Genomic DNA, 25,599 nt, shown 5'->3' with positions numbered 1-25,599 from the left:
ATTTTGTACAGACAATGAAAGGTCAGAATGTTCTTTCATTGATTCAAATCTGTTTGGTTAATTAATTTGATCCACCTGTACATAACAACCATGTGCTACATACTTAAGAGCGTATTTATAGGGATTGTAACAACAAATAACAGATCATCTTTAATTGTAATTTTAACCCCACACGTATGAGAGTAAGTCAGCAAAATTACAAGTTTACTTATTAAGAACACGTCTGAAAACACTTAACAAAATTGAACATCAATAATCCTAAAGACGTAGTTTTAGAAAATGTAACAACGTATATCATGGTGATAAAGAAACAGACCTTAGAGTGCGATAACAGTACTCTTCTAGTAAACATTAGCGGAAATATGGCTTGCATGTTTGTTCGTTGAACAATTGACACAAGGTTCACCCTTAAACCCTATACCAAAATGTATTGCCTTCTATAGAAATAAACATCAGAATACATATACAAGTCAAATATACTAATATGAAATGGTTTATAGCAAAACTTGGAATAATGTTTTATAACATTGGCTCGGGAATTTGACATTAAACTGTGAAGTGGTAGAGAGTCATTCTTAGAGAGTCTCCTTAGCATTTCTCATATACGAGAATATTTAACAAAGTAAATCAATATGCTTCTGTGTTTGTACGATCTGTTTAGTCTCGATTTTTCAACTCGATAGAGCAGTAGTTGTTGAAAATAGACATCATAGAGCAATACTAACCACCAACTGAGCTCAGTGGAACCGGTGCCATCTCCAGATAGTCAAAATCCTCCGTTATTCCAATCTGCATTTGTAAATAGAAATACGAATACGAAATGAAACAGATAAACTTGGAAACAAGATAGCGAGATTGCAAGATTAAAATGGAGCGTGTTTTTTCAGCTGACATACAAACAAAAAGATAACCTCAGCATGGCAAACTCATGAGTTCAAAACAAAAAATAAAGGCATGCCCTCTACTCTTTTAAATCTAAATCACCTCGTTGTACAAGTTTTCGAGCTGCTCTTTGGCCTGTGGGAAATTATTTGCACACCATTGACGCACTGTGAAGATGTTGTCTGTGCAGCAATGAAACACAGTTATTAAATCTCCAAATTCTCTATGGCCTGCGGAAAGTTATTTCAAAAGAGGATCGAACAATAAGTGAAGGTAAAACCTGTCCATCGATTAGCTGCTGAGTGGGCAACTTCAATTTCTTTCTCTGCAAACACAATTATAAATACGGTCAGTTCTATGGTGTTAAAAGGCTGACATTCTACTACTGTTGAAATGTCAACTAACTCATCTCTTCGAAGGCGGCTGGATCATTGTCTGCGTACTGCACCACCTCATCCTGAAAACGACAAAAGACTACAGTCAGCAATTTGATCTGATCATTTATACTATCTAAGACACTAATGCATCAGAAATGTGCAGAAAGTATATAATCCTACCTTCAGCTCATTATGCTTTAGCTCTATGGCTTTCAGTTCAGCTAAGGCCTCATCTCGCTCGTCCTAGTAAAAACTTGAGACTTAGATGCGTGATGATAACCACATAGAACATACTTGCAAAGTAGAAAATAGTCAAGCCTTTGGAAGAAATGTAACTTAGAAACACTCACAGAATCCTCTCGTCCCTTCTTCAGTGCATTACACTGGTCAATGAGTTCTGCATGACGCTTCTTACTGCTTTTGAGATCCGACTCAAGCCTGCTATACACATTCCTAAGCTGCCCACCACCCAAACATGTTACCACGGATTTACTCATCAAAATTCAGAAAAATATCCTTCTCTGTTAAAATGTAAAACCATCATAGATTCACCTGATTTCCAGCAGTGCTAGGAAGACTCCAAAAGTACACCTGACATTTCGAAACAATATGCATTACGAACTGCCAAGATAAACAAGCATTTGCAATTTTCTTCAACAAAATACAATCAGGAAGGATATTCACCGAAACATCTACTTACGGAGGTTCCTATCTTGTCTTTGAAAACAAGATCATCATCCACTAAACTCTGAATCACATCTTTCACAGACTGAGAGATTACACCTTTCTTTGGCCCTGACTTCTCAAGCTCCTTTAGCTGAAAAATCATCAAACAAAACACTCAAAATATAACCAAAAATGTTAATCTGAAAAGATCACCACCGTCCACAATCATGAAGAAATTCATACAAGAAAATTGGAAAATAATCCCATTTAGAATCACAGAAATCAACTCAAATAGGATTCGCAAATTCAAATTAGTAACAATAATTATGAATTCATTAAAATTAACACTCACAAGGAAGAAATCTTGAGAATCGTAGAAGATCTGAAGCATCTTCTCACGCTTCTCGTCCAACGAAAGACCTCGTTTCTTCGACTAAACAGCACTCAAAACATCGCCACCAGAATTCAAAAAATCAGATAGACGCAAAAAAATAGCAACGTATTCGAAATTACTCACTTCGTTTCTATGAGGTAAATTAACTAACTGGAGTAATTAATTCGAAATTAAATTGAAAAATTATAAGATTCTAGCTCTTTCGCGCATTTTCTCAGTAACCAAACGGCCCATAAGATTTGAAATGAAAATTAAGAGATCTGATGGTGTGGATTGAGCAGTGGAAATTGAATTGGGAAAATTAGGGTTTGGAGAGAGGGCTTTACCATTGGAGGCGAGATTTGGAAGACGGATTGCAGAGGCAGCTACTGGAAACGAAGCCTCTGGTTTGGCGGGAAAAACTTGTATCCGCTGCGGCAGCACAGAAGGGACCGAGTAGCACCCAGCTTCGGCTTAAATGAAATGACTATCGTGTCGTTTTATATGGAGCGGCTAGCTTGTTCAAGCGACGTGCCGTTTGAACGTGAAGAGCAACACATGCGTTGATGTCGTTCTTTCGTGACATCTCTTCAAAAATAAAAAAAATTCAAATTAACCATTTCTTTTTTGTCAAAACAAATTAACCATTGAATCAAATCAAGTTTAATGGTTATGAATAAGTCATCAAACAAAATTTCTGGAATTTGAATGTCACATAATTTTTATCGTCACATTTTTATTTATTTATTAGCTTCATTACGTATTTAAACATTTATGTTAAGATGACTGTGATACGTTATGAAACTATTCAATGTTAAAACTATTTATTAGAAAACTACGTGTTTGTGTAGGCTAGAATAGGTCAGGCCCATCTTGAAATATCACCCATTTGTATATGTTGATTGCTAGTTTATACAAATAAGAGTATGTGACCTATTGAGGGAGTAGAGTTTAAAGTTTCCAGCAAGTCATGGGTTTGAGTCTAGACTTGCTTAAGCAAACAATTTTTTATTTTCTTACCATCTAAGCCTTATAACTGGCCTATATTTTTAGGGGTGTGCTATCCACACATCCATTTTTACTTCTCACACATCCCTTGTTAATTTCTGTCTGTTGATCTTCTTCAATTCATCCGATCCGACGGCCGAAAACCAAAAAGGTGTGGGAGAAGTAAAAAGGGGTGTGTGGATATCACATCCCTATTTTTACCATATAAGCCTTATGATGCCTATAACCTTTTTAAACCAATTCTTTTTTTATTTTTGTCAAATCATATCAAACAAGATCCATACAATCTAGAGGAAGATCCAATTATGTTGAAAGGAAAATCTCATAGTAATAGTTTTGAGCTAGCCATAACTTTAAATTGTGGTTCGAACCTAATGTGTTAATCCTTGTTTACTAAAGCTCGTAAATGGGCTAACAACAATAATGTGGTTCAAATTCGTCTTTGGCGAGAATTGAATCTAAAACCTCTCACTTACAAGTGAAAATAAATACTACTAGACCGTAGTATTAAGTGACACTAGCTCTGTTCTTATGATATAGTCATCTCAATATTAAATTTTTATACAAATTTTAAAGCTCCATCAATCTTGTTTGATTAAAATTTTCCATGACAATACAAAACAACAACAAAACCTTAGATCGTTCTCCAATTAATTATATTTTAACTATTTTTTTTTCTAATTCTTTCATTTGGCTTAAAGACCCCTCCTATGATAGATTTATGGCTCCACCACTGGTTGAGTCCTTATAGAAGAGTCAAAATGTATCTTCAAAGATAACCTACTCATTCCATTCTTGATCATCTCATTCACCCATATGAAATGCACTTTCGTGGCGAAACCACGTAAAGACGAGTGAAAGTTATTGTCCATGCTTTCCTCGAGTATAGATGTTGTGGGAGCAAAGTGTTTGCCAAAAGTCCTCAAACTGAATTAAGGCATAACAAAAGTCGACAAGTGGCATGGACTAGGGCTGGTGGGAAGGAATGAAAAAAATGGCTTATATGTAGACCATACGAAGAAAACTTTTAGAATCCGCTATTGAGACGCGCATTACAAAAACCCCGAAAGAAGGAAAATCCGATCAAGGAAAAAGAGTAGCACAGCATCCCCCATTCATACGTTCATTACATAAATATCACGATTAACAATAACAACCACAAGATTTGTCTTCCTCGAACTGATCATGTCTCTCCTACACAAATCCTCCTCCCGGTCAACAAGCGAAATGACGAATAGCTTCCTATACAGCTTGAAGCAAGTAATGTTGCACAATCTTGGCAAGTACCCCGCAATGCACATCGTTCTCTTTTCGAGATGAAAAGCATGTGCATCCAACACATTTTTTTTAGTGCATTGATAATTGTTAGTTGCTCATAAGAAGAAATGCTTAGCTTCATATCGGTAATGTTTGATCTCGCGTTGTTAATGAATGCAGTCGAGTCGACGCCATAAGGAACATCAAAACTAGGTATCGAATAAAAGAATATGGGCCAGTGATCCTTGTGGACCTAAGAATTTCTCTTGGGAATGGAAGGTCTAATGCAACTACAACACTTCTCTTCCTCGGTTTTCTTCCCTATGGGTCCTTCTGATGAGGAAGTAAATTAGCTAACGGCTATAACACATGAACTATTTTGATACTGAAGCCCTTAAAATATCATGACCTAATTGGATTAATAGCCTCATGATGGTGATAGGGTAGTTGGAAGATAGCTCATATGGTAAAAAAAATTTAGGATTTAAACCCCTGTGGTGAAGTCTGTTAGAATTTAGGCCCAAAATTGAAAATTCCGTCAAATCTCCGTTAATTATTAGCACGTGAGCCACACATATTAGGCTTGTTTGTACCATACTTGACCAATCCCGAAACTACTGAGCACCGGTCAACGTTATACCGTCAAGGACCCAGAAGAGTTTCCCTCCAACCAAGAGGCCAATCACAGCGCGACACGTGTCGATATCAGAAGTCAATCATAGCGCGACACGTGTCAACATCAGAGGCTAATCACAACACGACACGTGTCAATGTCAGAATGAAACTAGAAACTCTCTTCTATAAATAGAGATCATTCTCTCACAATATTTCCTAATGTCATTTGTACTAAATCATTCACTTGTACTCACTAAAGGAGAGCTTGAACCTATGTACTTGTGTAAACCCTTCACAATTAATGAGAACTCATCTACTCCGTGGACGTAGCCAATCTGGGTGAACCACGTACACCTTGTGTTTGCTTCCCTATCCCTATCCATTTACATATTTATCCATACTAGTGACCGGAGCAATCTAGCGAAGGTCACAAACTTAACACTTTCTGTTGTACCAAAGTCCTCACTGATTTTGTGCATCAACATTTGGCACCGTTTGTGGGAATCGACACGAAAAACTATGTCGGTTCTCTTTCATTTTTTCACCTCTACCGTGAATCTGCAAAATCGGCAAAATCTGCAAAATCACAAAAAAACTCAGAAACCTTTCTCTTTCATATTCAGAGCTTTGCTCTCAAGCTCTCTCTCTCTCTGCCCTTTGCTGCTCATAACATAAGCCACCAAAAGGGATGATGAAAAGCCCTTTTACTCCTTTCGTTTCAACCCCACCTGCCCGCACGCCTTGTCATCCAGCTCGCCGGAATCTGACCCATTAGCAATTTCCCCCGACCCGATCGACCGCTTCAGCTCCGGTTTGCCGTTATTTCTGCTTCGGAGTCCGCGCCTGAGTCAAAAGTGAGGACTAGAGAGTGGAATCGACATTGCTGTATCGAGAATCGAGCGAGGATGACCTTAACGAGTTGAAGCTAAATGGGTGGTTGTTGGCGGCGAAGAAGAGATGTACATGGTACCTCCACCGCAGCGATCGGATCCGGCTTTCGGATCCGCCGGTGCCGTCGATGATTTGCGGGTCTACCAAAATTGGAAGGGCAACAATATATTTTTCTTTCAGGGGAGGTTTGTTTTCGGACCAGATGTAAGATCGTTGAGGTGACCATATTTCTGATTGTTGCTCCTGTCACAATATTTTGCATCTTTGTTGCCATAAAGTTGATGGATCATTACTCACATCACCTGGGAATATTCATCATGGTTGTCGCTGTTGTATTCACTGTTTATGATTTAGTTCTTCTCCTGCTTACCTCTCGAAGAGATCCTGGTATAATTCCCCGTAACAACACATCCCCCAGAGCCTGAAGGATTTGATGGGAATATAGAAGGTGGGGCTGGACAAACTCCACAGTTACGCTTGCCTCGCACCAAAGAAGTTGAGGTGAATGGAATCTCTGTCCAGATCAAGTACTACGATACTTGTATGCTTTATAGACCTCCTCGCTGCTCCCACTGTTCAATGTGCAACAATTGTGTAGAAAGATTCGATCACCATTGTATTGGTCTGAGGAACCAGAAGTGGGTTCATGGTCCCCTGACGATTTGCGAGGCCCTGAGGGCTTTTGGATCGTCATCAGGCAGTCGAGCAGCTTTTCAATAATGCAGATAGGCTCTACTAACCCTTGCAGTTTTGAAAGTTGCAGGAAACAAAGCAAAAAAGAGAAAGGCAAAAACAATGACGCCAAAAGAGAATAAAAAAGCAGAAATACTTAATGATAGATATAGATGGAGGAAGTATGGTCAAAAAGCAGTATACTCATCACCACTGAATACTCTGATGGTTCTCCAAAGTATTTAAGATGCTAAGTTGGTGTTGGGGGTACTGATAAGGATGAGGGCTCCAGCTTCGACCACCCACATGCAAAAGCAAGAAAGAAAAGCAGAAAGCAAAAAAGCAGTGAGGAACAAAGCAAAAAAAGAGAAAGCAAAAGAGAAAGTAAAAACAGAAAGCAAAAGAGAAAGCAAAAGTAAGTAATAAACACCCCACCAGAATGATGTGATTTACTTTTGTTATTTCTGAATGATGTCATTTATTTATTTTATCTTTCGGAGACATCTGTATAAATCCCATCAGAGGGTAATATGTATAAACCCCATCAGAGGGTAAAAAATAAATAAATAAATAAAAAGAGCCCAAAATAATGGGCTACAATGTCATGTGGAGAGCGAATGCCCATATGCCCAAAAGAGCAAAACCCTTTATTATCACCAACCAGATGACCAAAAGTATGCCCAGTATTCCATAATTATTTGGCAACCTGCCGCTATTACCACAAACCAGGTGATGAAATGTACAACATGTACTCTCATTCATGCCACCAACCAGGTGATCAAAAGTACGCCCAGTACTCTAAATTATACATGAGCATTACTCATGTTATTCATACATAAACATTCATGAGCATCACTCATGTCAACATCTATGAGCATCACTCATGTCAATCAAACATTCATGAGCATCACTCATGACAAATCAAATTCAAAAGCTTTATTTACAGAGCTCTAGCTTCAAAAGCTTCATTTACAAAAGCTCTAGCTTCGAAAGCTTCATTTACAGAGCTTTAGCTTCAAAGCTTCACTTGCAAAGCTTCACCTACAAAGCTTCAGTGCAAGGTATACAAATACCGCCTCCGAACAACCGCCAATTCGGCCCATACATGGATCCAATTTGAAATCTCCAGCCAACAGACTTTATTGACCGAAGACTTGAGGGACTACATTATATACCATATATTGGGCCTCAACGGGGCCTCATGAAAAATACTTGGGGGACTTAGCCCATTACTTATGTATTGAGGAGCGAGCCCTTATTCTATTAAAGGGACTCCCTCACTTTCACTAGAGAGCACCCATTGTTCATGTACTGAGGAGTGAACTCTTATTTTATAAAAGGGACTCCCTCACCACCATTAGAGAGCTTCGCCGCCTACTAAGCAACCGCATCGCCACGAGCATCAACTCTAGCCCATCATTTATGTATTGATGAACGAGCCCTTATTTTATAAAAGGGACTCCCTCACCACCATTAGAGAGCATCGCCGCCTACTGAGCAACCGCCTCGCCGCGAGCATCAAATCTAACCCATCATTTATGTATTGAGGAACGAGCCCTTATTTTATAAAAGGGACTCTCTTACCTTCAAACGCCGCAAGCCGAGCCAACCAAGGCAACATAAGCCACGAGCCAAGCAGCCTTGCAGCGTGTGCTACTTCTAGTTAAGCGTCATTTCAGATTGAGCACTGCCTCATATCGAGCATCAGTTCAAGAATAAGCCTGTGGAAACTTACTTCTTCAAAAGCAAAAGTATCTCATATCATTTCTTCTTCATTTGCTTCTCTTTATCCTTATTGCTGTTTACAACACAAGGAGAAGGAGAACAATCAACCGGAAGCCGAAGTCGAACCTCCGATCCAGGTTACTTGCTTGGAAGTCTGATTGCTTAACTTGTCTGTTACCTCTTTCGGCAAATCTCCTAGCTCGGCGACTTGGAGGACTCTTACTATAGGGTTTTGTATCGCACTTGACTAAGCCCGAAATTACAATTAAGCTTCAAGTGAAATTGATACATTACCTTGTGCATCTTCATCGGTTAAAGATACCACCCCTGGATGGAGGAAAAATACTTTCAGAGAAGATGTCATATCTACGTATGAGACAGATAAGGCAAGTGAAAATGATACCATAATTCGGTACTTAGAAGTTTCGTGATTACTCAATGGCTTGGATCTTGCAAGTCCCCAACCGAGGAGCTTCCCTCACTCGGGAACTTAGGGGAGCACTGTTTGTACCATACTTGACCAATCCCGAAACTACTGAGCACCGGTCAACGTTATACTGTCAAGGATCCAGAAGAGATTCCCTCCAACCAAGAGGCCAATCACAGCGCAACACGTGTCGATATCAGAAGTCAATCATAGCGCGACACGTGTCAACATCAGAAGTTAATCACAACATGACACGTGTCAATGTTAGAATGAAACTAGAAACTCTCTTCTATAAATAGAGATCATTCTCTCACAATATTTCCTAATGTCATTTGTACTAAATCATTCACTTGTACTCACTAAAGGAGAGCTTGAACCTATGTACTTGTGTAAACCCTTCACAATTAATGAGAACTCCTCTACTTTTTTGGACGTAACCAATCTGGGTGAACCACGTACACCTTGTGTTGGCTTCCCTATCCCTATCCATGTACATATTTATCCATACTAGTGACCGGAGCAATCTAGCGAAGGTCACAAACTTAACACTTTCTGTTGTACCAAAGTCCTCACTGATTTTGTGCATCAACAAGGCTAAAACAAAACTATCCGTTAATTATTAGCACATGAGGCTTACATGTGGGGCTAACTTTATATTTTTAGTTTCATATATGACCTTCATGTGTTAATAATAAACTGAGAGTTGACAGAACTTTCAATTTTGGGTCTAAATCTTAACAGACTTCACCATAAGCGCTTAAATCCTAGTTTTTTTTTTTTACCATAAAGGTTATCTTCTAACTACCCTATCACCACAGAGACTATTAATTCAATTAAGCCAAATATCATTATGAAACACTAATTGTTTTACTTTTAAAGCCAACTATTCTTAAAGGGTAATGCTAGCGAGACTTAATTTGTAGATAAAATTTTGTAAACTAAGTGACATGAAAATTGATAATTAGATTATTATTTAAGTGTTGATAAAAGTTATTTTTTATATTAATGACACATAATTTAATTTACAAATTTAGTCTCTTAGCATTACCCATTCTTAAAACTCAAATGTTATTCTAAAAGCACACAACATTTTTTAGGAGTGCAAGTTCTTTTTTTTTTTTTTTGGTTAAAGTACAGGTAAAGTTTCCAAAAAAAAAAGCGCAAGTAAAGTTTGGTTCACTGATACGCAGGCCCTTTTTGCAAAGAAATTTTCAATTTTTTTTTAAATAGGAATTAGGTGCAAGGTTCACTATACATTAAACTTTAATGATTTGAACCATTTATTTTGTAATTCTCAATTCATAGATCATTCTTGCAAAAATTCAATTTAATCCGAACCCATTTGCTTATTTAATTATCAAGATAAAATTTCATTGTTTCTTATATAACAAAGTATTCGTTAATTTCTTTGAACTCAATTAGATGTCAACCGAAGGGTCCAGAGGGCCAGAGGGCCGAAAATAGTCCTAAAATCGTCTCCAACCGAGGGCTAGGCCAGAGGGCTCTGGAATCTGGGAGGGCCCCACGGGATCAGAGAGGGCTGGCTATTTTTTTTTTTTAATGTTTTCCTATTGCTGTCGGTTATAACCGACAGCATTAAAGAAGAATTTTTTAATACTGTCGGTTATAACCGACAGTAATAGTTATTCAAAGCAAAATTTTTCTTTTTAATTACTATTAGTGTCGGTTATAACCGACACTAATAGTTTGAATTTTTTTTAATATAATGGCTAGTAGCCGTTGTATTAACTTTTTTTTTTTATGAATTTAAACTTCTTTTTTTCCCTTGTTTTTTTCCTTTCATATGAATCAAATTTTGTTTCAATTCTATTTTACAAAATTTGTTTCAATTTTTTTTTAAATTCTATTTTTTTCCTATAACTTCTATTTTACAAAATTTGTTTCATATTTTTTTTTAAATTTCATTTTTTCCTATAACTTTTATTTCACAAAATTTGTTTCATTTTTTTTTAAATTCTATTTTTTTCCTATAACTTCTATTTTACAAAATTTGATTCATACTTTTTTTTCATATAATTCTATTTTACAAAATTTGTTTCATATTTTTTTAAATTCCATTTTTTTTCCTATAACTTCTATTTCACAAAATTTGTTTCATATTTTTTTTCAATTCGATTTTTTTCCTATAACTTCCTAGGCCATTTATACAACATTAAATTAAATTAAGTAACATGAAACAACATTAAACAATATGAAACAACATTAAATAACATTAACCAACATACAAATTATACAACATAAAAAAACATTTAACAACATGAAACTTAAACAACATTTTTAAAAACATTTAACAACATAAAACTTAAAAGCCTACTCCATGCTTCTTTTGACCCAAAGATGTGCAACAAGATCCTGTTGTAGGTACTTATTTGTGGCACGAGAACGTATCATTCTATAGCGCCTCATATACTCATTTATAGAGATACTACCAGTTCTTGGATTGAAAGGCAAATTAGGCCCATCATATATTTTTGCTAGAGCCCTTCTTGACCTATTTGGATCTTCTTGGTCATCATCGGACTCTCCATCAATATACCCATCTCGCTCATCCTCCACTATCATATTGTGTAATATGATGCAAGACATCATGATGGAGTTCAAATTTTCTCGACTCCACCTTCTTGCCGGTTCGCTGATAATCTTCCACCGTGCTTGTAGAATACCGAAAGCTCTCTCAACATCTTTCCGGTATGCCTCTTGGTGTAAGGTAAACAACTTTTCTGCATCATTCCTAGGGTTTGGAATTGCTTGGACAAGTGTCGCCCACTTTGGGTAGATGTCATCTGCCAAGTAATACCCCATATTGTATTCACGGCCGTTGATGTAGTAGTCAAGTTGAGGTGCTTTACCTTCCGTCAAGTTATTGAAGAGGGGTGAACGCCCAAGAACTGTAATGTCATTTTGGGATCCAGGGACTCCAAAGAAAGCATGCCAAATCTATGTGTCATATGAGGCAACTGCCTCTAACACAACAGTTGGCTTTCCCGACCTTCCGCTAAAGCCTCCTTGCCATCCAGTGGGACAATTCTTCCAATCCCAATGCATGCAGTCTAATGACCCTATCATGCCCGGAAACCCATGGTCTTCAGCTTTGTGAAAGAGCCGATTAAGATCTTCTTGATTTGGCTCTCGGAGGTACTCGTCTTTGTAAACCTGAACAATTGTGTTACAAAATTCTTCAAGAGTATTAAGACATGTAGACTCAAACATACCATGGGTTTCATCCATCGAATCAGCTGATGAGCCATATGCCATCATTTGGAGTGCAACAGTAACCTTCTGATGAGGTGAGAAACCAGGACAGCCTGCACTGTCCCGCTTCTGTCGAAAGTATGCATTGACCTGCTGGACATCACGAAGTAAACGCTCGAAGACATGACGCCTCATCCGGAAGCGACGTCTGAAATCCTCTTCTGTGTACACCGAGTTGGGGTTGAAGTAGTTGTTCATCAGATTGGCATGCGCCATCGCTCTGTTTCGTGGTTTGTAAGAGCGACCAGCAACAGAGCCACCCCATTGAGGTTGTTTCTCAGTTGGCTGACACACCATGGCCGCAGCCATGGCTGCTGCCATGTTTTGTTTGTTGCGCCTTACTTGAACTTCTTCATCAGACTCCTCATCTTCTCGTCTCATTTGCGCCCATTTTGCTTCCAATTTGGAATTGGATGAGGACCCCCAATTGGAATTGGATGAAGATCCAAAGTTGGAATTCATTGCAAACTTGAATTGAAAGAGATTGAATTGCAAGAGATTGAATTGAAATAGATTGAATTTAAAGTTGTGTGAATTATAGCCCAATATCCACCCTATTTATAGCAAAAAAAAATTCAATTCCAACGGCTAGCTGACATCATGTTGACGTCACTTGGCCGTTAGATTTGAATTTAAATTGTAGTTTTTAAATAATAAATTATGTTTGGCCCTATGGCCCTTTGGCCCTCGGTTGGAGACGGTTTTTTGTGACAGGGCTAAAACGAGTCATCTGGCCCTTTGACCCTCGGTTGGAGACGGAGGCCAATATGGCCCTGTACTGTTCATTAAAATATTAATATCTTGGGGAGGGCTAAAACGAGCCCTCTGGCCAGCCCTCGGTTAGAGATGGCCTAAACATTTCCGATTTAGCTAATATTTTGCAAGGATGATCTATGTGGTGCAACTTAAAAAATAAACGATTCGGATGGTTAAAATTCGATATGGTATAAACCCTACAACTAATCATTTTTTTTTATAAAAAATAGATCCATTCCCTTAAAAGATTTCCGAATGATACAAAGCCCAAGACCAAAAACAAAAAACAAAACCCCAGTTAGGGTTTTACATCAACCCCCGCCTGCTCTTCCTCTGTCGTTACTCTCTGCAAATCTCAACCCGTAGAGAGACTGTGTCAGCTCAGCAATGGCGGCAAAAGCAAGGAACCCGAGAAAGACCCGAAACCCAGATCTCGTTCGCGGGGTGGGTAAGTTCTCGAGGTCCAAAATGTACCACAAGCGTGGTCTTTGGGCTATCAAGGCCAAAAACGGCGGCGTTTTCCCTCGCCACGACGCGAAGCCGGCGGCGGAGACCCAGCCTGAGAAGCCGCCCAAATTCTACCCCGCCGACGACGTCAAGAAACCTCTCGTCAACAAACGCAAACCCAAGCCCACCAAGCTCAGGTTCTCTTTTTATCTACTCTCTCAAATTTTAATCATTTTTCAAATTAGAATCATTGGGTTTCTAATAATTTTTAGATAATTGTTGAAATTAGAAACTAGAAAATGGGTTCTTAATAAATTAAATTTTGATTGTTTTATTTGGTTGGTTGGAACTTGGATGCAGGGCTAGTATTACACCAGGGACGGTGCTGATTATATTGGCTGGAAGGTTTAAGGGAAAGAGAGTTGTTTTTCTTAAGCAGCTTTCTTCTGGGCTCCTGCTTGTTACTGGTGAGATTTGAATTTTTTTTTTGTTTTAGCTGAATTGTCTCGAATTTCGAATTAATGTTAAAATTTTCATGTTACCGGGATAAGTTAATAATGTTTAGTTTGGGCTTATAATTACCTAAGAACTTTCGTCGTGAACTCCCGCCAAATGCCGATAACCTTGTTTCGTAGCGGCACAAGTAGAATTTGGTGCAAAAATGGAAGGCTCATTTTGTTTTAAGTTATTGCAAAAATGGGATTGCTCCCCTCCTGTTGGATGGGATAATTTTCAAGGTGGGGTTTGCTTTGAGTGCGGTATATTCACATAGGGCTAGTGAGTGAGTACTCTAATGCTAATGTTTTTCTTCCGAAAGTGTATGGAAGGATGAAATTGATCTTGTGAAGCAATGATTGGTGACATGAAAGAGTAACATTTGGTGGAAAGAGAGAGGTACAGACATTGCGGGAGTTTCACTTCTGTAACAGCATAGATAGTGTATCAACTTGTGAAGTGTCATCTAGTAATCTACATTCTTACCTTCTCTAATTTATGCAGACGTTTTTTTCTTGAGGATATGATCTATGTTCCTTGCATTATTTTAATCGTGATTGTTATGAGGACATATAGATATAGTTAGAATTTATGAATTAGCTTTTATGCCTTCAACTTTCATAGATGTAGGTTTTCCGTTGCCAGCTTCTTGGAAAAAACTTGTTGATTGCCATTCTAACTTTATTGCTGGTATTGACGCCATTGCAGGTCCGTTTAAAATTAATGGTGTGCCTTTGAGACGTGTTAATCAGTCTTACGTGATTGCCACTTCTACCAAGGTTGACATTTCTGGGTTGAACGTTGAAAAGTTCGATGATAAATACTTTGCTAAGGAAGTTGAAAAGAAGAAGAAGAAGGGAGAGGGCGAATTTTTTGAGGCCGAGAAAGAGGTTAGAATTATCGTCCTTTTCATTTACATATACTTTTGAGCTAAAACTTTATTGTTCTCGTGATTCTCTTCTCTTTCGTTGTTGGCACTGTCTGCCTGGACTTTCAAAGTTCAATGTGGCAAAATGTGATCATTGTCTTCCGATTTTGCTGGTATTTTTCTTATACAGATTTTCTGATCCTTTTTTGTTGCCCTTTTAATTGTACCTATCCATCTCTTTCTACTAGCTTGATCTCTTCTTCTACATGTTAATGGCAAGTATGTCAGTTATTGGAGAATTACATTCACTGTGCCAAAGCTTCTGGTGGAAACTTTTCGTTGTCTCACTACTAATTAATATTTCCCGAACAACAAACTGTAGGAGAAGAATGTGCTCCCGCAAGGAAAGAAAGACGATCAGAAGAGTGTGGATGCTTCATTGATAAAGTCCATTGAGGCTGTCCCTGACTTGAAGACGTACTTGGCGGCAAGATTCTCTCTCAAGGCTGGGATGAAACCTCATGAGCTTGTCTTTTAGACCATTATCCTATAAACTACTACGCCTTAGGATAATTTCTGCACTTCGGCTTGTTTTTTTCGCTTAAGATCATCAGCGAACTCGGAATTTTCACTTTGCCGGTGTATTCAAATTTATACTCATTTTGGTTTGGTTTTGATTACTACTGCTTTCGGCACGTAGAAAATACCAAGTGAAATTCATATGAAATGAACAGGGGATCATTCGAAATCAGCTAATTAAGTATGTTATTCGAAGTCAACAAAACAACCAGCAGTCGATGCGGTCGTTGAAGTACCGCAGAGCGACGAAAACCCTCACTGTGTCGACCCTCCCTGACAATAAATCCCAGTAACGACCCAAAATTTTTGCTTCTGCAAGAATGCTCTCTGCCTGCAATGCAAATGCAACACTCTATCACAATGTTCTTAATCTTAGTACTCGCGGAGAAGTACTAACCGGAATGTCAATGTGTCACTATCGCATGTCGGAAACACGCGTTGTTCTATGAGAAAATTCAAATGAAGAAACTCGTGTCTGATTGCACCATACCATAGTTCACCTAGAGTGATTTCCAGATATACAGATTCCACAAATGCAGGTTCCATGACAGCACCATTTGCTAGGTAGCTAGTTAGGCGTTACCTTTGCTGGTTCCTACGCTATTCTTTGAAATTCTTGGTTTTTTTAAGTACATAGTTAAGCTTTTTTATTCATTTTTTTCGCCCATTTGGCGTCAAGGTATTGTGTTGAGTTCAAGTGGTTAAGAGCATACCGACATTTTACATTAAATTCCCCACTCCGCCAATATTAATTGCTTGTATAAAAAAAAACACAAAGAAAGACCAGCTTACTATGAGAACCAAATAAGTTACTTAATATGGAAGAAAAAGAGAAAAAGAAAAGGAAGTACGATGGTAGAGTTGAATGAAAACAGATCAATAATTCATCAGAGTCGTGAAATTTCATGGAAGGAGAGGAAAAAGTACACAGAGAGTACGAAGTTTACAAGGGCCACTTCGTCAGAGAGAGAAATGCATGGTAAATTAGTCAATAATCAGATGGAGACATTTCTTCCCCTTGACTTGGCTAATGTTAGAGACTTTTAAGGTGCTCCGGCGTATCCGACGCTCTAAATATTTTAATTTTTAAATTTAGGTTTCAAAATATAAAATTTAAGATTTAACAGTTAAAACATCTAGAAAAACATCTAGAATCTCGAATACCCTGAATAACGAACACAAAATTTTAATTAGACTAGCTCCACAATGCAACTATTGTGACTACGACTAGTCAGAAGAAAACAAAATATTGCTGGCTGCATATCCTATGTATGTCACAAGATTTCCACAAACATATTAGTACAAAATAAGACTACAACAGCACGTGATTAGTCGATAAACTTCGTGCATAATTCCATCATCCAAATTAATTGGTCTTAATTACCTTACAGAAAACCAACACCTTAGCTAGTAAATAACATAGTCGCATCCCACTATTTTCGTGTTAGTCAATGAAACTTAATAACCGAAGCCATCCAGAAGATCATCATTAGGAGGCTCAAATCCATAGTCCATAAGAACCCCACTGACATTATCGACACCTTCATTGCCAGACCAGATGCTGTAATTGTTCTCCAAACCCAAACCAGATGAAGTTGGAAGGCTTGAAACTTCTTGAGATGGTGAAATAATGCTGAAACTCTTGCCTTCTCTAGTCTCAAAACCATTAACTTCCATAGGGTTTGAAGGAGAAATTTGAGTGCAGGGATCAAAACTTTGCCCCGAGCTTACATCCTTTAGATATGGCAATGTGCCATCAAAACAAGATGGTGCTCCCTGGTCATGTAGGGTTTCAGTTTTCGGAATCGAATCCGAAAACTGTGACAAGTTGGTATCAACGGTGTCTCTAGTAGCCAAATTCATGTTGTTTGTTGCCAAGAGTTTTTTCTTCAACTTGGTGTTCCAATAGTTTTTAATATCATTGTCAGTTCTTCCTGGAAGTTGAGAAGCTATAATAGACCACCTAAATCCCACAACACAAAAGCATAAATTACATATACACGTTCACAAATACATACAAAATAGATTGAAATATGCACTCGTTAAAAAAATTTAACCAAAAAGATAATTGGGGACACCAAACGAACAATTTGCCGTCTATAAAAAAGTTTGTAATTGGTTTTGTTTATCATATATCCGAAAATTAAACTAAGATATATATGTACATATATATTATGATTTATATATAAATATATATATATATATATATATATGATGATTATTGACTTGCCTACTTCCAATGGTACCATGGAGAGTGCAAATAACATTGTCTTCTCCCTCAGTAAAACCTCCACGCTTGATGTCAGGCCTAAGATAGTTTAGCCATCTCAAACGACAACTCTTACCGCAACGATTGAGGCCTTAAAACATAGAATTAAAATTTAATTAACCTCCGTGAAGAGGGTAAAAAAGGATGGGTTAAAAATTAAGAAATTACTGTTGTGATCTAAACAACTAGTGATCAGTTAAAAATAGAGGATGGGTTTTACCTGCTTTGGTCGGTAGAGCAATCCAGTTGCCACCAGTGCCATGTTTGTGGAGGTAGTTCTTGAGGGTGGTGTCTTCTTCCGGTGACCAGGGTCCTTTCTTCACTCTGGATTTGTCACAGCATGGAGCTCTTCCCATGGCAGCCAACCACTCAAAACAGCACCAAAAGCTAGCTAGCGGAGGCGGAGGACCAGAGAACCAGGACAACTAGCAAAAACAAACAGTTGAGAATTTGACAGATGGATAATAAAAAGAGGTTTCTAAAGCTTGACTTTGTCTGACTGACACCATATTCTATTCATTTTTAATGAGAAAGAGACTGGTCAATGTTGGTGTTTGAGGAATCACGCAGGTTGCATGCATTTGTTATTAAAACACCAATTGGTAGCCAATGGCCAAATTGGCCAAATTGCCTATGACATAATATGCATATGAAATTAAAATCGCTTTCCTTTTACAAGGATATTATAATCTAACGGAGATTTAGCGTCAAACACATAATACATAATTAGGTATCGAACTTATCATTTTCGACCACACAAAGTATATCAAACTCACTATCTATATGAATTAAACATGATATCTCTCACTTAAAAATGTTTGTTTATGTGGGTAAAATTGCACAAATTTCATGCATTTGTTGTCAAACAAATAGTAGAGCCAATGCCAAATTGCCAATGACATAGAACATTGTTCATTGCTTTGCTCCTCACACATAAGAGTCATTCTTCATTGCATATTATAATATGGCACATGCATACAAAAAGAACAACTCATTAAAATACAAAATGTAAAATGTGTACATATATCAAACCGTAGTTGGTCTCTAACAGAATCTATCTCTGTAAGGAGTAGACGAGTATTTTTCCAACAACATACATAAAAGTTGAAATGGGGTTTTAATATGAAAATATGGTTGGCAATGGCATGAAACTAAATATTATGTGAATTACTCCCTAATTGAAAAATTTTAGGAGACGTATGCTATTTAACTATGGCTAGGGGTGGGTTGAAATGTTTTTAACCTTTTTGAGCTCCATTGGGGATTAGTTTTACCCTTCGCCGGTGTGGGATATCTCAGGCTCCAGCAAAAAAGGGATGATGTGAAGTGCTATTGTATTAGTTAAGACTCAAACTACACATGAAATGAGTCATTTAGTACTACGGTCTAGTGATATTTCTCTTCACTTGTAAGTTAGAGATCTTAAGTTTGATTTTTTGCCAAAGGCAAATTTGAACCACATTATTACTAGCCCATTGTGAGGCTAAACTAACCTCTATGCCTTTCCTTTTAGTATAGATAATCTCGTTTATTAAAAAAAAAATAACTACACATGATACGAGAGTTAAAAATAGGTTCAATTGGCATAGTAGGTAGTTGGGCTTCCAGCCTTCCAACAAAATCCAATTCATTCGGCTCTAGCCTATGGGAAACTCTCCTCTCTTCCGGTCCAATTCTTCACCTTCATGATTTCAAGGTATAGCCCATGACATTGATGGAAAATATAGCCTCTTGAGCAGCAAATAGCATGTTTCACTTCAACGATGCAAAAGTAGTCCAATTCTCCATCCGATCCAAAGTTCCAAATTATTCCTGGTTAGAAAGAACGAGAGTCGAATATTGACTAGAACAAAAACTTATAACTCTAGTGGTTAAGAGCATATATTTTGATTCAGTACATACAACCAAAGTCTCATGTTCAGTTCTCTCGTCTGCACCTTACAAATAGGAACACAATAATTGATCAACACAACTAGCAATAAAATATGCAAATTGATCCGGATTTGCAGAAATCTAAAGGCAAATAAGTGGTTTACCACCTTTCATGTCATGCATGCGACTGTGCCCTTTGATCACATCTCATCCATATTTCATTATTTCTAAGTCACAACACCAAATTATCTTTACAATTTAGTCCATTCCATCACCATCATACTCATGCTTGCAGCATAAATTATATAAATTATAAATTACATATCGTCTGTCTCTAAAACACATTAGACTTGAATATATTAATTGGTGTTGGATCATCCAAAAGTTTGGCTTTCAAAACCACCGGCGCACTATAGCGACTGCCAATATTACTTTAATATGTGATTTAATTAGTGACTTGGTTTGACGATAACCTCAACTTGCTGGGATATCAGACTACATAATTACTCAATTTCCTGCCCCTCTTCCTCCCATGCTCATTGACAATCACACACACCAACAATATTACATTAATATGTATTCGCTTTGTCTCGCGTTAAAAATGGACCCCATTTCAATATTTTCTTTGATAATGTAGATTTCAGTGGACTTAAGGTGATATTGACAACGAAGAATTTAAAATGGTTTTTCGTACTCATTTTATCATTATCTTTTAGCATTTTAATAATACAATTCATCGAAGAATCAAGAGATAAATAAAAGAAGACGGCGTAAGAACAAGGGATGGAAATTACCATGCTAAGAGTGACATAAATTAATTGTCACGGTATACGTTATACGGATTCATCGTAGTTACTCATGTTTATAACATTTACAAAGCCCCTGGAAGAGGAGGGTTTGGATTTATGCATGCATGCGCACGATTGATAGGGAGAATTTATGCATGCATGCGCTCGATTAGTATTATCATCTTGCAACTAGTTAAGGTGAATGTACGCATGCATGCACGCGATTGATCATAATACTCCTCTTATCGACAATATTACTAAATAATTATACCCAATTTCTTCCCGCTGGTAGAAGCCAAACATGACTCTTTATATATCTCTGTCTTTTCCTTCTTCCTCGATGGATTCGTAATTGTTGTGGTCCTATATAAATAATTGCTATTTGCAACATCGATGTTTTCTATTGCCGAAAATGGGCTTTTAGTTTTTTTAGTTTTTTTACCCTAAATGGGATATTCTTGATAATAATCTGGCAGTCCGCGGTCAGTGTGGCATCTGCCCAGATATAATTGAGAGAAATTCTGGACCGCAGCCTCCAAATTTGCACTCACAAGAGCAAAAGAGACGAACAAAATTAATGTTCGGTGCCGCAAAGCATACACGCGGCAAGCATGCAGATGCATGATCACACTTCTTATGTGATGCGGCTTATAGCTTATGACTCGTGTAAGAAGAAAATGACACTTGGAGTTCGATCTTCCAAACTCAACGGGAAAATTTTTGCTCACTATTAGTGGTGATGTTTTCCACTTTGAAATTTTAAAATTTGTGTAATGGAGAGATAAATATTAAAATTTAAACTCATAAACGATAATACGTAAAGGGGGAGAAGAGAATTTTTAGTGTGTGTAAATATAAAATGGTACGTTACATGTTATTATACAAGTAAAAATAAGTTCATTTTTCAAGTGTCCATCGACTTGAATAATGACTTATTGCGTATGTGTTTGTATTTCACTACTGTCAGTGGTGAACAATATCTCTAATTGAAGGTGATGTGCAAAAATACACCCAACCTCAATATTATAACTCTCTCTTGTTTGTCGGCAATCATAAACTCTAAATTTGTCTTCCTAAAATCTATAGCATTCAGTACTCGGTAGGACTACTTAAGACCATCTCCAACCAAAGAGTCCCAGATGACTAGAGGGTAAAAAAATGGTTCGAAAATCGTCTCCAACCGAAGGCCAGGCCAAAAAGCTCGTGGACCCAGCTGGACAAAAAAAGGCCAAAGGGCCAACCGGCCGGCCCCAGATCAGGCCAGGCCACATGCTGACGTCATATTTGTTTGTTTTATTTACAAAATTTAAAAATTATATATACTTTTTCCTATAACTTCCTAAGTCATTAAACAACATTAAATAACATTAAGTGCAACATCCCACATCGCCCAGGGGAGTGGGTCCTATAAGTTTTATATGTATATTCTCATCTCTACTTAGCACGAAGCTTTTTGGGAGCTCACTGGCTTCAAGTTCCATTGGAACTCCGAAGTTAAGCGAGTTCACGCGAGAGCAATCCTATGATGGGTGACCTACTGGGAAGTTCTCATCTGAGTTCTCAGAAACAAAATCGTGAGGGCGTGGTCGGGGCCCAAAGAAGACAATATCGTGATACGGCGAAGTCGAGCCCGGGATGTGACATTAAGTAACATAAAACAACATTAAACAATATCAAATGACATTAAGTAACATTAAATAACATAAAAAAAAATTAAACAACATGAAACCTAAATATTTTTAAAAACATTTAACAACATGAAAATTATTGACAATCAATAACTTAAAATTATTGAGGTAATTTAATTTAAGTAACCATAATATTTCAATTAAAATAATAAATTATGTTTGGTGTTATGACTCTCGATTGGAGATGGTAAGAAATATGGTCATACACTGTTTATTAAAATATTAATTTCTTAGAAAATCATAATGTTAAAATGAGCTATCTGATCAACCTTCGGTTAGAGATGAACTAACTGGAAAAAAAAAATAAAAACCATAAAATCAGCATGGTTTACGATAAAACCAAAATCACATACAAGTGCTCCGGCGGCTGATTCAACAAGTAATAAAAAGCCAAAAGCAGCTTCCTTCACTAAGGAAAAGTTTTAACTATGACGGGAATACGGATGGTACAACATCTGTTTTTATTCAAGTAGTAAAAAATTTTAATTTTTAAGTTATTAACTTCTTAACACATATAATCCATCATTTATATAGAAGCACGTGATGTATTATTTTATGTGACGAGAACACTGAAAAACCTCTCCACCAGCCAGCCCTACAAAAAGACAGTGGAATGCTCAGAAAATTAACAAATTACGCCAGAAATTATTGTTCGTGTCATGTCATTATTCCATCTCCCAATAATACTTCCAACACCCATACTCCATACATTGAAATCATCATATAAGTAATTATCCAAGTCCAAATCAATCACATCACCCCCATCAAAACAAAGACTAAAACCCTATTAGAAAAAGAAAGAAGGGACTAAGCCCGATGCACCAAGTCAAAAGGCAACCAAAAGAAACAGAGCAAACAAAATACCATTATTTTCCGAACCCAATCTTTCCTGCAGAACAGATGTAATTCCCAAACTGACCATTACCACACAGTAAAAGCTTCATGTAACAGCCAGCCGAGAGATTATATTCGCACTCCACCTCAAATTACTTCCCTACACCTTTTTAATTTTTAGTACTTTTTTATCAAATGTTGAAAGTGTAAAAATAAAAAAATATTTTAAAAAAATATGGAAGAAGTACTTTGTGGTATGAATATAATCTCTCATTCACAAATCCAAGTACAGAATACACAGTAAAACCTGATAAAATACTAATTTACATTGATAATTGCATTAGCACAAAAGAGACTATGCATTACAGAAGAAGCAAGCATAAGTTTTTACAATGATTTGATGAGATCAGTAAGAGGGGATGGTGGTAATTATACCCCAAACACCACAATTAACAAAAACAAAAGAGGGATTAGATGTTCTTCCACTGTCCACTCCTTCAACTACAAAAGAACCGAAGCCCAGTTCTTTTCATAATTACCATCCTTAAATTTATCTACTTGTCCTTAATCCGATAGATAATCCCCCTAAAAAAGACATAGATTCATTCCATTACTCATCTCCGACAAAAGACATCCCACTAGTTGTGTTTCTGCAAAAACATTTACACAAAACAGCATAATCTTCAAATTCTTCAACTTGGCTTTGCTACCAAAATCAAATTCCCCTCTCCCCTCCTCCATGCATTATTCACATAATCTAGAGAGAGAGACCCAAAATATATGATAATTATAGGCCACCAGAATCAAGCACCCTATACAGAATCGGCGTAATAACAACAAATCATCGGACAAGTAGTCCTTCACTGAACCAGCTCAGAAACCCACGCAACATCCGGAGCACCCGAACAATTCGGACCCGGGTCGCCCCGGCCCAATGAATTCTCCTCCCTCAGCTTCTCAAACATCTTGGCTCTCAGCCCCCTTCCAGACTCCACCCTCTCCATTGCAGGCTCCTCCTCACAACTCTCCTCGCAGAAATCCAAATAACTGATTCCGGAACGGGGCGGGACCCGGGTCGGTGTTGAAGGCAGGCTGGAGAATCCGGGTCGGAGCATGGACCCGCGTGGTGACCCGAACCCCGGAGATACTGGAGACCCAAACCCAGAAGATCCCCCCATCTGAACATTCCGAGAAGAGGGAAAAGACTTGACCTTTCCGAGCTGCAAGTTCCTAAGCGAAGCTACCATTTCGTTAATAGAGCCCGACCCAAGAGACCGGCTCATCGGAGATACCGGCGGCGACACCTCCGGCGACTGTTGCGGCGGGGAGGACACGAAAGGCATAGTTTTCACACACGAAGCAGCAGCGGCCTCCATCGCCTGCCTCAGCGGCGACCCGTCATACGACTCGGCCGAGTTGAGGGAGTTGCCTCCGCCTCTGGGGCTCTGCTGAGGCAAAACCCTAAGCTGCTCGGGCGTGTGAGCAAAGAAACAAACCCTCCGCTTGCAGCTGGTGCCGTCCTTGCACGGCTGAGTACGGTAGCGAGACGGGTGAAGCCAGCACTCGAAAACCCCGTGCGCAAACTCGCACGCGTCGCCCTTCTTGCAATGACCCTTCCGGAAATCGGGGCAGGCCGTACCCGAATAGTGATACTTCCTCGGGTCGCGGCGCCTGGCCTTCTCCCCCGGGTGGGCGTACGGACACTCGGTCCAGTCATGTGACCGGCCACGTGCGCACCTCCTGACCTTGAACTCGAACATCCTGAAGTGGTCGCAGGAGTAGGCGTCGACCGGCGCGTCCGATTCGCGGCCGGAAATATCTGAGTCGGAGTCCAGGTCGGTCTCGTTGGAAGGCAAGTAGCGCTGGAGCGTCGTTAGGGCTTCGTGGAGGTAGTACGGGCCGTTGAAGTCGGCGCCGTTTGCATTGCCGTCGGAGCTAACAGAGACGCCGCTCAGGGGAAACGGTGAGTACACCTCGGCCGTGGAATCGTCGTGTAGGAACCACGGAGGGACGTGGACCGTTGGATTGGGACGGTGCGGTTCTCCGAGCATCATATTTTCGGTGGGTTTTTATTTTCCTTTTGCGGTGGATGGTGGTGTTTGGGGATGCATAAGTGAGGAGTGGGTTTATATACCGCTAAAGGAGTGGGTTTTGAACCGTGGTTGGGTTAATGGGGCTGTAGGTTAACCGTCGTTGGGTTAAAACTTCTAGGAGCTGCTGCTCCAGTTACCACCGCGGTTTGGGGAGTTTCTCGGTCACTGGCTGTCTGGTTGGGTTCGGACAGCTAGAGTTTTGTTCTCCACGTGGTTACCGCGAGGGGCCGGGGTTTATTTGAGTTGATGTCCGTGCCACATGTAGGGTAGAGATTTGAGGGTGAGCTGAATGCAGATGGACATGCTGTTTGTTGATCATCAGGCTTCCTATGGCGGTGGAGAGTGATAAGTAATTAAAGGATTTAGAACAGCAACTAAGTAATCCAACAAAAACATAAATAAAAATTTTATTTGAACCCGTATAACATCTTTTTACACTCAATTTACTCTCTTTACCAATATTGTTTTTGACATGCCGACCCTGATATCCTCCAAACATCAGGATAGGCACGTACTGACTGACACCCAAAGATGGCGAAGCCACACTAATATGCATGAGAACCAATGAATATAAATAAGACTTATAAATTTAAATATAATTAATATGCAAATGAGGAAATTGTTTAGAGCATACAACTAAACCGAGACACTAGAAAAGAACTAATATAAAATTGAATGAACAAAGGAATGGGTTCTACACCAAAAGGACTCTAAGATGCCAATGCAGAAATGCCTTGATGCAGG

The 25,599-nt window shown here is 38.6% G+C and overlaps 5 protein-coding genes across 7 annotated transcripts; 1 reads left to right on the top strand and 4 right to left on the bottom strand.

The window, feature by feature from the left end:
- Positions 1–401: 401 nt before the first annotated feature.
- LOC103400744 (meiotic nuclear division protein 1 homolog) lies at positions 402–2,782 on the bottom strand. 2 transcript variants are annotated; one of them, XM_008339401.4, is made up of 10 exons: positions 2,646–2,782; positions 2,278–2,358; positions 1,960–2,076; positions 1,812–1,850; positions 1,610–1,717; positions 1,440–1,502; positions 1,288–1,339; positions 1,163–1,207; positions 985–1,064; positions 402–789 (listed from the first exon to the last, which is right to left on the bottom strand). In XM_008339401.4, the coding sequence occupies exons 1-10, from the start codon at positions 2,646–2,648 to the stop codon at positions 721–723; spliced, it is 657 nt and encodes a 218-aa protein (XP_008337623.3). In that variant the 5' UTR covers positions 2,649–2,782; the 3' UTR covers positions 402–720. The 2 variants fall into 2 exon arrangements, with proteins under 2 accessions (XP_008337623.3, XP_028950603.2); XM_029094770.2 differs by lacking the exon at positions 2,278–2,358 and having other exon boundaries at positions 2,646–2,774.
- A 9,069-nt stretch (positions 2,783–11,851) lies between these two features.
- Positions 11,852–12,301, bottom strand: LOC139191726 (uncharacterized). Its single transcript, XM_070812728.1, has one exon. It carries the CDS (start codon positions 12,299–12,301, stop codon positions 11,852–11,854), a length of 450 nt encoding a protein of 149 aa, XP_070668829.1.
- An 843-nt stretch (positions 12,302–13,144) lies between these two features.
- LOC103400743 (large ribosomal subunit protein eL6-like) lies at positions 13,145–15,459 on the top strand. 2 transcript variants are annotated; one of them, XM_008339400.4, is made up of 4 exons: positions 13,145–13,566; positions 13,730–13,836; positions 14,573–14,754; positions 15,115–15,459. In XM_008339400.4, exons 1-4 carry the CDS (start codon positions 13,310–13,312, stop codon positions 15,268–15,270), a joined length of 702 nt encoding a protein of 233 aa, XP_008337622.1. In that variant the 5' UTR covers positions 13,145–13,309; the 3' UTR covers positions 15,271–15,459. The 2 variants fall into 2 exon arrangements, with proteins under 2 accessions (XP_008337622.1, XP_028950564.2); XM_029094731.2 differs by having other exon boundaries at positions 14,981–15,459.
- Positions 15,460–16,549: 1,090 nt separating this feature from the next.
- On the bottom strand, positions 16,550–18,060 carry LOC103400742 (transcription factor MYB36-like). The gene is made up of 3 exons (XM_008339399.4): positions 17,801–18,060; positions 17,542–17,671; positions 16,550–17,274 (listed from the first exon to the last, which is right to left on the bottom strand). The coding sequence occupies exons 1-3, from the start codon at positions 17,934–17,936 to the stop codon at positions 16,770–16,772; spliced, it is 771 nt and encodes a 256-aa protein (XP_008337621.3). The 5' UTR covers positions 17,937–18,060; the 3' UTR covers positions 16,550–16,769.
- A 5,010-nt stretch (positions 18,061–23,070) lies between these two features.
- LOC103400741 (zinc finger CCCH domain-containing protein 20) lies at positions 23,071–25,058 on the bottom strand. The gene has a single exon (XM_008339398.4). The coding sequence runs from the start codon at positions 24,814–24,816 to the stop codon at positions 23,623–23,625; it is 1,194 nt and encodes a 397-aa protein (XP_008337620.3). The 5' UTR covers positions 24,817–25,058; the 3' UTR covers positions 23,071–23,622.
- Between the last annotated feature and the right edge of the window lie 541 nt (positions 25,059–25,599).

Source organism: Malus domestica, chromosome 15, assembly GCF_042453785.1.
Source record: "Malus domestica chromosome 15, GDT2T_hap1".
Taxonomy (NCBI): domain Eukaryota; kingdom Viridiplantae; phylum Streptophyta; class Magnoliopsida; order Rosales; family Rosaceae; genus Malus; species Malus domestica.
This window is presented reverse-complemented; position numbering and strand designations above follow the sequence as displayed.